Source organism: Pezoporus wallicus, unplaced genomic scaffold, assembly GCF_028554395.1.
Source record: "Pezoporus wallicus isolate ANWC-B61680 ecotype Strahan unplaced genomic scaffold, APGP_CSIRO_Pwel_v1 scaffold_2584, whole genome shotgun sequence".
Taxonomy (NCBI): Eukaryota; Metazoa; Chordata; class Aves; order Psittaciformes; family Psittacidae; genus Pezoporus; species Pezoporus wallicus.
Window position 1 is genome coordinate 13,254,611 of NW_026642851.1, and position 18,405 is coordinate 13,273,015.

The window sequence follows — 18,405 nt, forward strand, 5'->3', positions numbered from 1 at the left end:
CAAAGTAGAGCAGACTGCAGTGATTTCAGTTTTAACATAGATACAGACGCACTTTTAGAAAGACAGGCAAAATGGCTAGGCCAGCTCTTAAGCTCTCGTGGCCACCATGACAAGGAGAAGACCTTGAGGACTGGATTCTGTCCAAACAACTGACCGTATTTGCATTGCTACTTATACGCTTCTATTAACCTGGCTCTGCAAATCTCTGGATTACTTCTTAGATGTTCTATTACAACATATGAAAGCTCTTAAAACACAAGTAACTCTGCAGAACAAGTACTTCAACATATATCACTTGGTCACACCTTTCTCACCCGTCTTTACCATGAGATTTGAGAACATCCTTGCTCTTGCTCTCCTACGACACTGAGATGGTTTTTGTTTCACCAGTGCTAGATGACTTCTTTCATACAGAGAGATGAGGGCAAAGACTCATCCCGTGGTATTTCGATTTCAGCCAGAAGGTTTTGTCTGGTTTCTGCTACTCCCATGCAAAGGATACGAGGCCACCAAGTAGTTCCTTGCTACTTTCTATGCATTGCATCAACAAGCTCAAAAAACCTTACAGTAGTCTCATAAACTTATACTCACCTAGAAAGCATTTCATGACAACAGTTTTACTATATTTTTGATCAAATGAAGTTAAACCATCTGTAACGTCTGGATAAGCTTTCTATATCTGATGGCTCAAAACAGGATATTACTAGCAGTGGGTTCAAACCAAACAAGGCCTTTTAGAAAAACATGGTCTTAAGTCCCAAAAGCCCATAGGCATGCAGTTTGGAAGAATGAGTAGGATCACTACCCATTTTATCATACCTGTGCTTCCACTGGCCAGAAATAGATTGACAGCCAGCAGCACCAGACCAGCATTTAGCCTCGCTGCTGCATGAAATTACTAGGTGCTGGAAAAGTGAAGCAGAATTAATTCTGCTTGTAACTACGCTTGAGAAAAGTGACTGGCAAAATGACCTCCCTTTCAGTCTCAGAACACTTTAAGAAAAAGGCAGATTTTTTTTTAAAATCGAAGAGTTAAAAAAGAAAATCAAAGACTGATTACACAAGACTATTAGGGAATGACTTTTACAAAACAGACTTTCTGAAACCAAAGAAAGTTATAAAAAGCAGAGAGTGAAAGAAATCTCTCTTCAAACCTTTTCTGTTAGCATTCAGGCTAAATATTTTACTATTTCAACCTTCCCCACCATCATCTTCATTCATAAACTTCTAACTAGCTGGAGGTTGATTAAAAAAAATTCTGCTGGTGTGTGACAAGTTGAAAGTAGTACAACATGAAGGTTAAAAATTCAATGATTTTAATACAACCCCTGATTGAGGTAATTTACCATTCATACTATTTTACCAGCCCATTCTTACACAGCTCAATAATGATAAGGTTAGCTTTGAAGTGATTCTTTTATGTTAATGACATTCTCCACATGTTGGGTCATATTTCGGGTTAAAGAACTGAAAATGTAAATGAATGCCCATTAGGGTGGGTAATAGCTGATCATTAACTTTATACTTTATTAGATCTGCCAGCCTTACTCACTGTAATTAAAGGACAGTGATTTCTTCCCTTTCCCCTCCCCCAGATATGTACATTTACAGATGTACTCTTTCAAAGTTAGATGCACATATTTTTGTAACATAAATTCAGAGTTTTCTTTGTCTTTCTGCATATTTTTTCTAATTTACATTAGTAAATTAATTAGGTGTCTTACAGAAAATTTTCAGAGTAATTTAAGTAAATACACTCCTAATAGTCCTATTTTCTTATTTTAGAAAGGAAGGAAGCTACAGAGTGCTGCAATATGTTAATACATATGGAGGGAAAAAGCCTGGAAAATATTTGATGAAGTTAGTTCTATTCTTTTAAAATCCTAAAATTATCTTCTACTTCTTTTAATCATTTTCTAAAGGAATTATCCTATGTTAACATTCTTTATGTACAGTAATAGTTTACTTACAAGTTTCCATGCCTTCGTCATCATCATCTGCTACAGGTTTGTCATATGATTTGTCTATGGCAGCTCTGAAGCTTTCATTGCAGCCTCGTCCTCGGATAATTCGTGGGCGCGGGCGGTGGAAGGGAATATCACCATTCAGAGTCACCTCAGCAACGGCTGTCTGCAGACTTTCTAATGAGCTGGATTTCTTCAGACCTAATGAAGGCCCCACATCTCTGGTTGGGGAACCTTAGTGATTTAAAGGAGAAAAAAAAAAAAGTAATTAGAATTAGTACTGAGAACTGCATGCTTGATTATGCATATCCATCCTGAAAGTCTCTGGGGACACGCTTAACATTATTCACATCATCTCTCAATAATCTGTAGGGAATTCTCCACAGATTTGTTGGTCTCAGTAGTGAATGAGTATGTCAAGTCATAGGCAACGAAACTGACAACGTTAGCAATGCCTGGCTTTTCAAGTCAGTGAAGAGAGACCAACATCCATTACTATTATTTTAAACAATATCTGAATGCTAAAGTAATCACAGGGCTTTAAAAACATAGCCCGTAAACCCAGCAGAGATACATATCTAACAGTATCAAACAACATTATTAATTATTTTTGCTTTGAGCAGAAAATTTCATCAGTTGTAGCAACTGATGAACAGAGAGCAGATTATGGGCATGAATCCTACTGTGTTTAGAGCAACAGTCTTGCAAAGTAGCCTGACTTCTGGCTTCAAGAAACATGTTGTTTACTTTTAATTGAGTTTTAAAGACTTGCATCAAATTGCTGACAATTTCATCATGAAATGCTTCTGAGAAATATCAGCTCTCTTGCTGGGATTTTGTGAAGTTGCTTAAAAACAATCTGTGGAAAGGACTCAATTAGACAGACAACACCAGTTATTCAGCTGGAAAAGAAACACATTCTTGGCAGTCTCCAAGTCGATGTTTGGGCAGCACTACAGCTGGGGCTGAGGGCAGCTCTTAAAACTGCAGCATGCCCGGAGGTGTGCCAAGAAAGCCCCAGACAGTATTCTGCAAAAGCTTTTCCTCATCCCAACTTTTCTTCTCAGGTTTGTGGACTAAACGTCTATCTTCTGTTTTTAAAGACACACGCTCACAGTGCAAATCAGCTGACAATTGCACAATTAGATCCATATTATAATTAAAACTGGGAGAAATCTTTCAGGCCAAGGGGAAAGACGGGAGGAGGAAATCGCTGCATTTAGTTGAAGTTATTTTATTCAGAAGTGCAGTATAGTCATGGCCAGATTTTCCATAGAATTTGGGCCTGGAGAGCAAGATGAGGTCAGGCATCATCATCATAGCTACATTTCCTGAAGTTATGAGACTGGAGCCCTCACCTAGAATACGGACACCTCACTCACTAAATGCAGTGGAATAGAGAAGAGTGTTGTGGCACCACAGCAGTCACAGGTGGTGGGTTGGTACTCGATAGCTGTATCCTCATCTGACAGAGGCACAGAAAGACCACTGAGAGAGAGAACCAAGAACTGAACTCTCAGGGGTACCAAACCAATGCACAATACATTTGTAAGCAAGGTCTAGTGTGACTAACGCAATAAAGAAATTTACCTGTATTTTTTTTTTCTTTTAATCTCAGAATAATAAAAAGCTCTGCAACTGATTCCTTTTCTGGTAGATGTTAGGAGGGAGAAGAGACAATATCTGTTGCCGTTCTTTAACAAAGCTATTTAACTGGGGAAAACTGCTACTTCACTACCGCAAACAGCTTCTTTCACTATTCAGTATTGAGTGGGGAGAAAGGGGGTTGCTGGACCTACAGAAGTAATGCAGAATAGCAGCATGGCAGCTCTTCTCCATTTCATTTGTTAACTTGGTATGTCATGGAGCATGGAAGCAAACACTTTCATTCTCTATTCAACTATTAAAAAGTCTGAGCAATTACATTAAACTGAAATCTCTCGGATCAAATAAATTCAAACAGCAGCTGTCAAAGTATTCTCTTTCAGCTGCCCTACTGACAAGATGAAATTGTAAATAGAAACAAAACAGAAATCCTCTTGCACAGGTCTACACAACTCCTGCAGTTTGGTTCCCCCAGCAGTCCAGTCCCTCTGCTTGGACCCTCAGCCAGAAATAAACGCACCCCAACAGATGAAAACTTTATCTTGATGAACTTGCATCTCCTAGAAGAAGCTACACTCTCACTCACAGCCTGTACTTCTTGGAGGGCTGAGGGTCATGAGGATGGTTTGGGGGCACAGTGCAGCTGCTGGGATGAACAACAGCAGCCAGCTGGGACAAGGAAGGTTTGATAGCTTCCCAGCTGTGCAAACATGCTGCAGACCAGGTTCACCAAACTTCTGAAAATGGGCTGAATTCTAAGGCAAGTACTTTTACACGGCACTCTCTTTACCAAGTAAAAGAACTCCAATTTAATTTAGATAGTGCCCTATAACACTGTCCACTTTCTAGCATACACCAAAATTTGCTATTTCTCCACTAATGCCTTCAGTACACGAAAAATGAGATTTTATTTTGTTTTTTACTTTTCAAGATTGCATTTTGTTAAAAGCATGAGACAGGAAAAATGAATGCAACACTTTGAAGGATAAAAAAAGAAAGGAAATAGGACAATCATGTATAAACCAGCTGTTTGACAGATTCAATTTCATATACAAAAGGAAAGGGTATCCTCTTACATGGCAACTTACTGTAAACTTCCTTATTCCACATGCTGCTTTGCAGCCTTCTAAATGAGATGCTCATATATCTTTTCCTAATTACTGAGTCGCTCTTTCTGTAAACAGTAATTATAAAAAGGCATTTATGTGCCCATTTATGTTCATAAAGAACATTTTAAAAACATTCTATTTCTTGCCACCCAATACAGATCTTTGTGAGAACTGTATTTATGCAAGTTGTGCTTTCCCAAAGGAAAAGTTAGATGGGATATGACCTAATGTTCCTTGAGTACTATAAAACTAATAATGGATTACAGAAATGATAGGAATCTTTATTGAACTTGGGTGGCCATGAACACAAATGTGAACAGGTTGCAGAATCTGAAAGAGGGAAATGTCCTTTTGCAAGCAATTTAAGCACTGTGATCATAAAGCTATGTATATTTTAATACCTTTGCTAACTTCTATGGCCACTTCATAGCAAGTCTATTTTCCAAATACATAGTTAAGCCTCCCTGTAAACCGAGTTCAGAATTTATTACTAGAATTCACCAGTCAGAAAGTGAGTTGTTTACCCATAATCTGGTAAGAAACAGCAAACTTTCTTTACAATAGATTCTGTTTAAAATTTATGAGTCACATCAAAACCTTGTTTTCTAAATACAAAAATGTCAGCATTTTCTCCTAGCTTTTACAGCAGTGGTGGTAATCATCAGAAATGTTATCTGCACAGAACAAGTTCTATTTTGACACTAGAATGTAAAGTAAGGTAAAAAAAAAAAGAGGAAAAGACACATCTACCTAAAGCATCTTTATATAACCGAGGGATGAAACAGACTCTTTTATCATTTTTAAAATTCAAAGTTTATCAAAATTTTCCTTTCCAACAATTTTTTTTTAAATATCCTTTGAGGTAGATTCATCCCTGTGTATGACAGCAGCTCTCTGCTCAGCCACATAGCTTTACTGTATATGCTACACACTCCTATCCGTCTCTCAATGGCTTTGAAACATGCTCCCACCACCCTGCCGAGCACATCCCCTGCCCACCACACATGCATTGCCACTCCCTACATCCCCAGCCAGCCAGCCCTTGGGGACCACAGCTCAGCTTTGCCCTCCAGGCCATGCAACCACCCTGTGCTCATGCATGACTCTGCTGGCAGCGTGTGTGTCTGCCCTCACATGGCAGACAGCCCCCACCACGTAACTTCATAGCATGTACAGATCCAATGAGACCATTAATACATATACAATCCCATGAAGCCTACATGTTGCTCCCTGCTCCAAGCCCTTTGTTTTCCCCTTGTGTTCATGCTGTTTAACAGATGATTGTGCTTCCACTTCTCTCACCTTACATTACTATACTGTGGCACAAATCTGGGTGATTTGCAAAGGCAAAAAGCAGTGACAAAGGATATATAATGTTTTCTTCAGTGTCTAATTTTAAAGGCTATAAGGTAAAGTTTTCATCAGTACTTCACGTGATTTAAAATGACAATGTTGTTTCTTACTGAAACATTATTTTTATTAGCTCTTAGGTTAAATACTACTAGCAACTGATGCCAAAAAACTTTTTTCAATTTGAGCAAACCAATTTTGCAAAGTCACAAAGTCTACTTTCTTAAACAACATTAGCAGTGAGTCTCTATTTACTATCATCTGCTCCATTAGATTTGATAAATTTCTATTTCTAGTTCCCTTACACTAAAAAAGTAACATTTTGGTGAGAGCAGGGGAGGAATATAGCAAGCAACTGCAACTGCATAATAGCTCAGTTTTGGTTGCATTTAATGAAGCAATTTATTATAAAAGCACTATGTAAAAATAAATAAATAAACTATTTAAATAAATGTTCTTTAATTTTTTTTTATTTTTCATTTTGACAATCTGTACCTGGAAAAATAACCACCTAGAGCTATAGTACGCCCAGGACTCAATAAATAGGCCATGCTCAATTGCTACCGAATAGACTTCTAACCTCCAGGATGATCTGTAAACACTGCAAGGATTAGGCACTTCAAATGAACTATAGAAAGAAAAATAATTAAAAAACTATTACAGTAACTAGGGCTGGTGAGTTTTACACTCTCCTTTTCAGCCAATACTACTAAGTACAACTTTAACAGAGTTTGTTTTCATTTTTTTCTAAAGTAAATATATGCTGAAGCTTTCTGGCTTCTAGAATTCATTAAAACACAGTTCACCACACATTTGAAGCATTTTTTTTTCTTAGAACCAGAGGATTTTTAATGCAAACTACAGTAAGTGGCTTGTTTTACAACTACATCCATCTTCAGTAATGGGAGATATCCAGTGTTTATATACAAAACTTGGTTAAAAGCATACCAGATAAATAAAACTAAAGTACAGTAAAAGGTGTTTTTCCTTTTTTCCAGCCACTGGGCTTGTTAAACACACAATATATAACTGCTTAGTCCAGATGGTTATGGTCATGCTCTTTCACCCAAGTTGTCTGACTTGTCTCTTTTTTTGGAATTTAATCCAGGTGTTACACATAGACAAAAACTACACTCCGTTAATACCACCCCCTATTGCTACCATCAAAGCCACTATGCACTTTCAAAATCTAAGCATCGTACTTTACTAAAACACAGGTTTTACCCCATTCTAATCACATCTCATTCAAATAGGCAAGCTAAGAGGAAAATGAAAAATAATTTACAATAATTTTGAATTTGATCTGTAACTTTTTTTTATGTGAATAATGTTCAAGGGCGAAAGCAGTTCCTAAGCATTGATTATTACCACAACCATTAACACCACTCATATATTCACACTCTGATGGCTTTAATCCTTCAAAACATCCATACATTTTAATATTGTGTACTCATTCTCAATTTATAAAGCTGCAAGTCTGTGGCCAAATTCTGCAACATTTTAAGAGCTAAAAGTATTAGCTGTTTAAATAAAAATTATAATTTTATCACTTGATTACGTACAACTTTGCAGTATTCCTACTCATGTTGTAAAGTGTGGTTAAACAGAGATGCAGTTGTGAATTATTAGTTCTAAATTCTGTAAATGCTCTTACTCCCCAAATGATAAAGTAAATAAATAATATTTGGGGGTTAAAAAAGTGAATTGTTCCCAATTAGAGCTAAGTAATGTTATGGTGTCCTCTGCATATAGCCTAATTAAAATAGAATTTCAAAGGTCAAAAGCTAACTTATATTAATAAATCATAAAGGTTCATAATTGCAGTTGGTGCATTATTTTAATTACTAATAAAAATACGCTTTGAAAGCTATTTCTCATTATCCTTGTGTGAAACATTACAATCGAATGTATGTGGAAAACATTCTATTTACATATTCTTTTGTTCTGCTGAGATGCTCAGGTTTCAGCTCCAAACGCAAATCAACTCACACAAACAATACTCAACTTACAACATGTATCTGATGACCCCTTAAGGCAAAGGTGGCAGTTTTCTACTTAAAATAATTATTTCCAAGTACTGTGTTAGCACTGTAATAGCCAAATATTCAACTCTTCTACATCATCTCTCTGTACATTAAAGCTTGAAGCTGGGAGGAGATTTTCCAAGATTTCTTTGAAAGGACAAAAAAGCCCCAAACAACTGTGAATATTTATGAGTTCAAAGTGTATAAACAGGTGTCTTCCTACATTCACATACATGTATGACCTGGTGGAGTATACTACCCTAGGTATTTATCTCTATAGAGAATTTTCTTTTCTGTATGACTTGATTATTCACAACTATAGACAGCAGCCATGCAAGTACTGGAATATTCATGTTTTCATGCAATTTGACTGGCAGTTCTGTAATTGTGGTAAGCTGCTTTGACCAAGGTTTCTATAGCAACAGCCTTACTGTCAATTCTTACCTGTTTTCTGGTCATCCATTGTACTGAGCTTAGTCTCGTCAGCTACTGTTAAAAGGTAAATGTATAATGGTTAGCCCAGTTAGTGCCCATGCCCCACATGCATCCAACATTCCTTCTGTTTCGCATATTTTTTGGTCAAGTTAGGGGACCTTAGCAATGTCATACTTCATGCAAATAAACTGCAACAGTAAGCAAACATTCTGGGTAGAAGTGGCAGCAAACTAGTAACCTTCATGCAATGTCAGTCATGTTCACATCACAGGCAGGTACAATATGTTATTTACACGTTAGCACATCACAACTAGTCAAGACAAGTCAATAGCATCAACCTCACTGTCCCCTGGGGAAGTTGGTGAATTAGGGACTGTAGTGAAGATATTCACAACTATTGTAAAGGAGCAAATTGTTTTATATTTCATTATTCTGAGTAGGGAATTTGGTGTCTTCAACAATCAAAGTCACTGTTTAAGGTTACTAGAGCTTGTACTTCAGAATCTCAATTCAACAGCAGAAAAAAAGATGGGCTCGTTAGCGACTACTTATTCTCAGTTAAAATTATTCTAATTGACTGCCTGTCTCAGCCACTGCTATTTTATAGGGCTTCTAATATAAATATTAAAACTTGAGTCTCAAGCAGATGTCAGACTAGCCCCATTTTCTAATTCTGAATCCATCTACAGATTGAGAGACTATGAAGGGTCTTTAAGGCTAACTGCATTATGATCATGAATTGAGAATTATCCGGTTTAGCCAGAGCCACAGTGTGGTACAGTTTTACGCAGTTTCAGCTCCATTTTAATAAATACCTTTAGTGCTCATGTATAACCATATAGCCAGAGAGCTACTATATTTAAATGTATGGACATTTACAAAGTGGTACAGACAATACACAGGCCACTTGGCCACTGACATTAAGAATACTTTACTTCCCACCACTAGACTTTGTGCGCAGTAGTACTGCACATCAACAGTGTGTTTGGAATTACAAAATCTATATACTTACAACATGAAAATCAGGTTCAAAGAAAACAATTGAAAAAATATCACTCACTACCTAGATCCATGCTTTTGGATTTTCGTGTTTTAACAAACTCCAACTGACTGGCATCTGAAAATTGCTTTGTACGCTTTTCTGACATGCTCTGGCGTCCAAAACCCTCTCGCTGGAAGGCAAGCACTGGATCAACATCTGGACTAAGAGTGCTGTAGGAAGGGAAAAAAATCATGCAAACATTTATCAAGAACACACAACCTTTCACTCTGCGGAGAAAAGCATTAATTTAGCATGTGACTTCTACCAATGATAAAGTACACATTTTAAAATAAACCACTGCAAGTAGTCAGTTACGCACACAATGGATTTGTTTTACTGCATTGAGCAATTCTAGTTAAGAAGTATCAAGAATTTTACTTATGACTTTTAATGAAAGATATACATATCTGGTGTACTATACATATACCATCAGAATGCACAGCCCCAACACAGGAATAATTCGATGGAGAATAAACCAGCTCCTTTTTCTTCATGAGAAACAAATATATTCTGTTGATAGTGAATTACTAGTTTTGTCTTCATGACAAAGTGTTTTTAGTAAAGCATAAATAGAAACTGTCCTGCCTGAAGCCCACAGAGCTTTAAACTTCTTAATTTAAAGACTTCATATGAAAATTTTTCTCCATATGCAAAATTCCTTTCGATTTTTTCATACCATCTCCTAGTTATAACCTAGCTATGAAAGGCAAACATATTTTTTACTCATCGCTTCCCTACAGTGCAAGTATCTATAACAGTGATTGCACCACTGAATCAGAAATTGGGGTAAGTGGACTGAGCTTCAGTCTCTTCTGCAGGTTTCTTGCATGACCTTGGCTGAGTGAGTCACATCTGTAGTGAGCAGTGACCGGCCTTTCATTGTGCTTCATCAGAAGCATGCTGATGATAGGTTTATTAATGTTGGTCAAACGTTGACAGAATCATGAATGCAAGAATGCAGGTAAAATTTGGTGCGCAAGCTATACGCTAAGTTTGCAATGTGTCACCATGGCCACAAGTCATGTTAAAAATGAAAAAAAAAAAAAAAAATGCAAGATTGCTTATTGCTAATAAATAATATGAAGGGAAATTCACACAAAGATCTTACAGCTCCTGGAAAAGGGGAGAGTATTAGAGAAAACCTGAAGACAGGCCCAAAGAATATTGATTTCTACTTCAGCTGGCACAAAAAGAAATCAACAGCATAAAATACTGAGGGGAGAAAAGTATTTGCACCACTGTTACCTATCCTATAGGAAAAAAGATTCCTCAAAATCCTCCCTCTGATTATTGTTGCACTTCAAGATTAAAAAAAAAAAAATAAATAAATAAAATCTAAATATCTTGTCAATGAAACCTCTAAAACTAAATATCATTCAAAATACTGTATGTATACATGTCAGTGTTCAGTAATATACCTCAAAAGAATTTTTTCTACTTTAAGGACTACGTATAAGACACATCTTATACCTATTGATAAACAGGCAAATAGTGAATTTCTGAAGAAACCAAATTATACTTTTAAATTCTGTAACATGCATATGTTTATTTGTGAAATGTACTGTAATATACAGAAGCATCTTTGATCAACGCCTGGGTATTAGGCACAACAGTGAAGAGAGGTAAGGAAAAGTGTCTAAAGGAATCAAGAACTATAAAGGATGAAAATCGCAATCTGCATTACCAGCAGCCTAGAAGAAATTCAGCCTAGTAGTGACAGATTTACAAATAATAAGATATGTGTGTGTGACAGGCATATAATACTTAAGTGAGAGCAGGATCAGAGCTTATATGAATAAAGTCAATGTCAAGTGCCTTTTGACTTTAATGTTTCTGGCTCAGGCTCATAATGTTTTACATTTAATTACTGCAACTATTTCAGAGATGTCTGCACAATTTAGCAACGTTTGAAGCATATGCTTAAAAGCTCTGATGAATCAGAGCCTGAACTCAAAAATAACTATTTAGCCCTCACATTCACTCCCACAAAACAGGGAAAAATTATCTTCACATGATAGAAAGATAAAACAGACAAGGCCAACATACACTTCTAGAATTTACAGCATGTAGCTGATTAAGAACCACCTAAGTCTGAAAACGTCCTCCAAATGACTCAACTGAACTTACAAGGTTTCAACGCCTTTTGTAATCAGAACATAAATGACTTTCCCAGGCCACACAGGAGTTTCTGGCTCACTGCTAGTCAACCCTGTCTCTGAAGGCCAGAAAAATGTGGTTTTACTAAGTGAGAATTTTCTCTAGCAACATCTGTTAACACAGCTCACATTAGTTAAAGATGACCGGCTTCATCTTGCCGAACAAAATGTATCCTGTGACACTTTCTTCAAAAAGGGTGAATTTGTAAAACTATTTGTTTTGGCTGCAAGCTCCTTTTTTCATATGAAAAAAGAGAGCAATGAGGTCTGGACATGGTGTCAGCAACCAGGAATTCTGGACTGGATCTCAGCATTTTCACTCACACCACCTCCTTTAGGGGCTTTCTCTCTGCTTCCTTTACCCACCCTTATCACACCTACTTTCCACACACGCTTACTAGGGGGATTATTCCTTTGTGTTTGCTTAATATCTTGCATATTAGAGGCACTACTTAGCACCAAAAATTCCTTGTTCTCTGACATCACATCTCAGACCATTTTACTGTACTGATATATGAGCCCTATCTAGAGTCATCAGTTTTCATGTCCTGGTTTATTTGTATTATTAATGACACATGACTGTGTTTTAGTAATTAAGGAAAAAGCAGATTACAGGAGTTTGAATGCCAGTACATTGCCTAAAAGTATTCAAAAGCCCCCATGAAGATCCACAACTGGAAAAGCCAATGAGCACAGAAGAGGAACTAATGCCCCTAAAAACGCCTCGTTTTAATATTTTTCAACTACATTAATAAAAGACAGAAAGGTGAATTTAGTGCAAGTCATTAAGCAATGCCAAATGCAATTTACTATATTCTAGCATACTTAACAAACAAGATTTCTGGAATGACAGCTGATCCTTAAAAGAATGTAACCGTCTTCTGACCCTCAATGTTATTAAAATTCCACTTATTAATCCTGTCTTATTGCCCCTTTGTTTTCATAACATTTTCATCAAGGATTAGGGAGATATTGTGAAGCTGGAAAAGCTTACATTTTCTTCTGTGATTCAGAACAGCTGCCATTCTTGTTTGGATAACCCTTCATCCATATTCTTAGTTTTACCCTCTGTGCCTTCCAGCAAAATCATAGAATGCACCTTCGTTTTACAAGCCTTCCTTCATCCATTAGCAGCAGGAAATTAATGCAACAATCTAATTCTGCTGCTATTTACTCTTTTACAAATAGAATACATTAGATAGTAAGGCGCTGCACTGATCTGTGCTTTTAAGTGCAATTGTATCCAAAAACCTTTACAATTTCTCATACACGTTTAAAGGTTTTGAGTATGATCAATTCCAAAATACCTAATCCCCATTTTATTTACTGTTACTTTCATTTTCCAAGAAGTATATGAATAGCACGATAAGCTGCAGAAGTAAATGCAAAGGCATCTGCAGGTTTCAAATGGGCTCTTACTTTATGCTGTAGTTTTTTGCTCATATTCAGCTAAAAAAAAGTCCCTCATAAATAATCTATTATGTGCAGCCTCGAGTACTAATCTATTTAAACGTCTCAAATTCTCAGCTCTAAAAGCTTTTACAAAAAACAGATGGACTTTTCAGGGGACTCAACTACAGGCATGACTTGTCCAAGAGAGAGGTGAAATATTATAAAAAAAAAAAATGGAAAAAAATAATAATCCAAAACATACACAAACGAGGATGAACAAAATTACCTTTTATACAATCATTAAAACAGTGCTTAAAACACAGAACTGAATTCTCGGACACAAGACGAAATAAGCTAATATAAAACAAAGATGAAGCTGACAGGTGCGTATCAGCTGGCAGGTGCTGTTGCTGTTTTATTAAGATATTCCTGACACATTCATAACAGGCTCAAGAGACAAGAAAAATAAGAAAATTCATATACTTCACACCATTTGTGGTAATTATCCAGCTTCAAGAAGTGGCAGTGTACAGGGGTGGGCTTTTATTTTGCTATTACTACAGATAATTACAGGACTTGCAAATTAAATCTTAGATCTGTATTAATTGTACTAACTAAGCAATAAACAGTATTTCTTTGCCAGGAACCTAAGCAAGTCAATAATAGCACTTAGTGCATTTCTCACCAAGACTCTTAGATTAAAATGGGTAAAAGTAACTGGAGAGTCAAGCTAAGATTCATGGAAATTATTTTTGCTATGGATTAAACAGTAAACTGAAACTAAAGTTACTTTCCATAAGAAAGATGGGGAGAGACTTTTTAGCCTATTATGACAGGAGAGTGGTAATGGTTTTAAACTAAACAAGGCTAGACATAAAGATTAAATATTTTACAATGAGGGTGGTAAAACACTGGCACACATTGCCCAAAGAGAAGGTGAGTGGAGACATTCAAGGCTAGGCTGGATCAGATGCAAACTGATCTAGGTGAAGATGACCCTGCTCATTGCAGGAGGGGTTGGACTAGTCACTTTCAACCCAAACTATTCTGTGATTCTATAGTTTCAAATATGCAGCTAATACTTCCCATATTTTTATAGGTAGTTATTACAGTACACTTTGGATGATAATTAAAAATCATACAATGATATCAAAGGTATTTCTTCATGCATAATAAAGAAATCTTATCTAGTTCCTGTTGCACAAACGTCAACACTAAAGCAAAATAAAAGAGCTCCCTTAATCTCTAAACAGATTTTAAATTACTATATATTACTAGGAAAAACAAGAAAGTAGAGAAAAACAATGAAAGACTGCTAGATATATACTGGAATACAAAAAAAAAAAAATCTTTGTTTTGTAGACTTAGAAGTACTTACAGTGAGATTTATAAATAAAAATTCCAATTGGAATTATTCTTCCATCTTTCATAAACACAAGTGTTTAAATTTTGCAAAGTTTTTTTCTTTTTTTTACAAAAGCTAGGTCAGTTGACAACTAAATTAATATTAAGTCATCAAATTAACACAGCTAAATACTGATTTGGTCTTAATAACAACTAGTAACATTTCCAAAAATGTGCTTTGACAGAGCACAAACCTGCAACAAGAAGTAGAAAGTCTAAATTATCTGTACAGATTTCCTTCCTAAAATGGGGACAATTACCAGTTTGAAAATAAAGAAATCTAAATGTAACAAAAAAAAACAACAAAAAAAGATTAATATTAGTAGCCAAAAATAAACTAAAGGAAAAGACATAACAACAGTCATCTCTCTCTTTTTCCTTCCACTAAACCATGCTCTTACCAGTCTGTTGACTCATTAATTGCAGCTTTAGCCCATCCACCAGCATCAACAGTGCCAAAGCCAACGTCATCATGGGAACTGGATGACGACTGGTCAGAGAGATGAGGAGGGAGGACTGACAGTCTGTCATCTTCAATAATGACAGTGTCATCTTGGGGCATGTTCACTGTTGGAGACAGCTGATATTTACCTGAAAAGCAAAAGAGAGAAAAAACCCAAAACTTTAATAATGTCAGAAAGCGTCTTGAATAATATATAATCAGAGCTGATAAAATGCCATATCCAAATGCAATGCTACTAATAAAAGTGACCCAACACTAATACGACTAACTATATTTTACTTTACACGCGTTTTCCTACACAGAGGTCTGAAAGGTAATACAAACCAGTTGTATCTGTGGCCTAATGCAACAGGATCACAGAATCACAGAAGGGTTGAGGTTGAAAGGGACTTTGCGTCTGGTCCAACCCCTCCCCCTGGCTCAAGCAAGGACACCTACAGCCAGTTGCCCAGGACTCTGACTAAATGGCTTGTGAACGTTGGCACTCCACGGCCTCCCTGGGCAACCTGTGCTTGCTCACCCTTACAGAGGAAAAGTGTTTCCTGATGTCCAGAAGCAACCTCCTATTTCTGTCTGTGGTCCCACTGCCTCTGGTCCTTTCACTAGGAACCAGCTGACCCAGAAGCCAGTATCTTCTCTTGCACCAAGTCATTTAATAGAAAGGAAGAATGAACACAATGGGGACTAACAGAACTCATCACTTCTTCTGATCCATCTTGCCCTTATAAAATTTGAAACTTGTTTGACTGTTGTTGGGAACTTACAACCCTTTAATAATGCCTCCACAAAGAAAATAATTGCGAAAAGGGATGGGAACTCCTGGCTAAAGCTAAACAATTTGAAATTATCATTCTCTCTCTCCTTTAAAAAATAATACAGAGGCACACGTGCAAATTTGGAAAAAAAACAAAACAACCCACTTTAATTCTATTACCGCTAAATTCAAGTAAGTTTTTACACTGTCATTAAAATTTTTAAACTAGAGCCATCACATAAATGAAAGAGACATAATAAGGACTCAACATTATTCTTTGTTAAGCAGCACACTTCATTCGGTTAATTTGTGAGAAAGCGGTTAAAGGACGCTATTTAGAGGGTTCTTACAAGCTACTAAATCACTGTTTCCAAGTAAAAATTAGTTTTAATGTGCATATAAATACTTTAAGCCCACTACCACTTGCTTTTATAGGGCTAAATACATACACAATTATATTTTCCAGTAATCATTTCAATGCGTAAGATTGTATAAGAATTTTCAAGCTGCTAAGAAAAGCAGAAGCAGCTTTTAAACCTATAGAAAATTTTATGCCACCAAAACAGACTAAAGAGTTGTGAAAAAAATCAGGAAGAATATTTTAATTGCAATGGTGTGTAACATAACAGGGCTGAAACTGAATAAATCATCTTTCTTTCAGGATACGTGCATGAGATACAGAGTTGGGAGCATGGGAGTTACATAATATTATTTGGATGACAGAGAAATAAAGAATTATCACAGTTTGAAATTTTAACTTGGAATAAACAGATGTTATTTCAGCATCTAGAAATACTAAGCTAAAAATTGCTCTAAGGAAAATAAAGATCTGCAAATTCAGATGAACGTTATTTTGTTACCTGAGGCAAAGGGTAATTATTATGTTTGATTCTTTCATATTAGTTGTGCCTTATTTTTTAAGTGACAGGATATATTTAAAAATATTTTTTCCTCCTGGATATTGTTTGCTCCTAACTCTTACTACATGCAACATTATTTCTAATGAATAATCATGACATTACATGAATTTTATTCCTTGAATTTTATTATTTTACCAAAACAATTACTAAAATTGTCACATCTCATGAAGAGAAACACACTAGTTTAATCAACTGCTAATCTGAGAACAGACCGTAAATTACTGTAGTACTGTGATGCACTGCAGTGAAAACTTGTACATCTATAACATAAACTGCTTCTATGGACATATCAAATATTGCCGCAATTTATTTTTCCTACAGGCATGGAAAAATTGTGTAGAATTGGAGGAGAAGAATCTTTTCGTCTTTTCTGGAAAGGTTTCACTTGCCATCACTACCTTTGCATGCAATTATTAAAAAAATGAATGAATAAATAAAACGTTATTCATAAAGAGCTAGCTAAAATCCTTACTGCACTACATAATACATTTTGTATAGCTTTCCAAAGGAGGGAAAACGGGCTTCAAAAGAGATCACTAGAGAAGGCTGAAGAAGTGGCTCAAAGAAAAAGGTACTGCATGGTGAACATCTCATCACTGTCAAACTGAAATGAATGTGTTCAGTTTGCATAACAGCTGATTCTTTGCCTGGCAATAGCTTCTGTGATGGACAGGCTAATGTTTAGCCTGGTAATGTACTTCTTTCCAAACATAATGCCTACAAGACTGTTAACTCTGTAGTTAATAACGTCTCCAAAGAATTGATTGTGAAAAGATGTAACCTTACGGCATTCGGCAAATTGAACTTCACATTTGAGAGGCTACAGTAATTCAGTAACATTTTCAAATTTTCACTACCCTTCTTTATATCTGACAAGAGTGAAGACTGACATTTTAATAGTTGCTTTGGAATTAAGGAGAAAACGCATCTGACATGCCTATGCTTTTCACTGCAGATGAAGCTAACAACAGGTGAAAAGCTTCACCTCCAGCAGATGGTTACAGAGACCTCAGCAAAGGACTCAATACATCCTTTGTAGAAAGTTCAGCTGAAGTGGACAGAAATAACCTTGGAGAAAGCAACTTTCCAAGTGTTGTGAGAAACATTACAAGGAAACATCAAAGAAACTTCAAACCTAGTAATTATCATTATATTTGACTGATCTACAAATCTAAGATGTTGCTCAAGCTGTCTACAAAACTCCAATAAAATAATTTTCCCTTGGGCTAGAAAAGTGCTATAAGATTTAGACTCTGAATACGCCTCAAGCCCAACAACCTTGCTTCAACAAGGTAATCTGTAATAATAAAAAACATTTTGGATGGTGTAAAAAGGAAGGGAAAACATTATCCCGTTCAAATGTGTCTCATCTCAGGACAATGAGGCTCAATTTTCTTGAACAAGTTACCAGTCTGAGCAAGCATAGCCCGAGGACCATGCCAAGCTATGGATAAAGACAGTTCCCATCTGTCTGTGCAGAAAAAGGAGTCTCAGACTTCCAGTATGAAATGACTGATCTCCAGGTCTATGAGGACTTTCAGCTTAGAATGAAAATTATGCCAAACAGCAACACCTGAAACCTATAATAGTAGAGATCTATAACAGACCAGAAAACAGTTTGAGCCTGAATTAAACTACCAACATAAAGCACTCAAAAAAACCCAACCCTGAGCATACACAGTACATAAAATGAAAAACAGTCTTCCTCATGAAGAACACAACTACTTCAGGTCCTTTTAAATCTTGAAAAACCTTCAAATTTAGTTAATGTGTTTGATGTTGTTAAC

At 36.3% G+C, this 18,405-nt stretch overlaps 1 protein-coding gene across 14 annotated transcripts in view; it reads right to left on the minus strand.

Annotated features, from left to right (window-relative positions):
* Positions 1-18,405, minus strand: part of PARD3 (par-3 family cell polarity regulator) — a 450,998-nt gene that overhangs the window by 146,184 nt on the left and 286,409 nt on the right. For 12 of the 14 annotated variants that reach the window (XM_057432818.1, XM_057432824.1, XM_057432817.1 and 9 more), the window contains 4 exons: positions 14,883-15,072; positions 9,548-9,699; positions 8,497-8,541; positions 1,971-2,198 (listed from right to left, as the gene is read on the minus strand). In XM_057432818.1, coding sequence (XP_057288801.1) covers positions 1,971-2,198; positions 8,497-8,541; positions 9,548-9,699; positions 14,883-15,072 — 615 coding nt within the window. The remainder of the gene's footprint in view (positions 1-1,970; positions 2,199-8,496; positions 8,542-9,547; positions 9,700-14,882; positions 15,073-18,405) is intronic. The other 2 variants (XM_057432810.1, XM_057432813.1) reach the window with 2 other exon arrangements.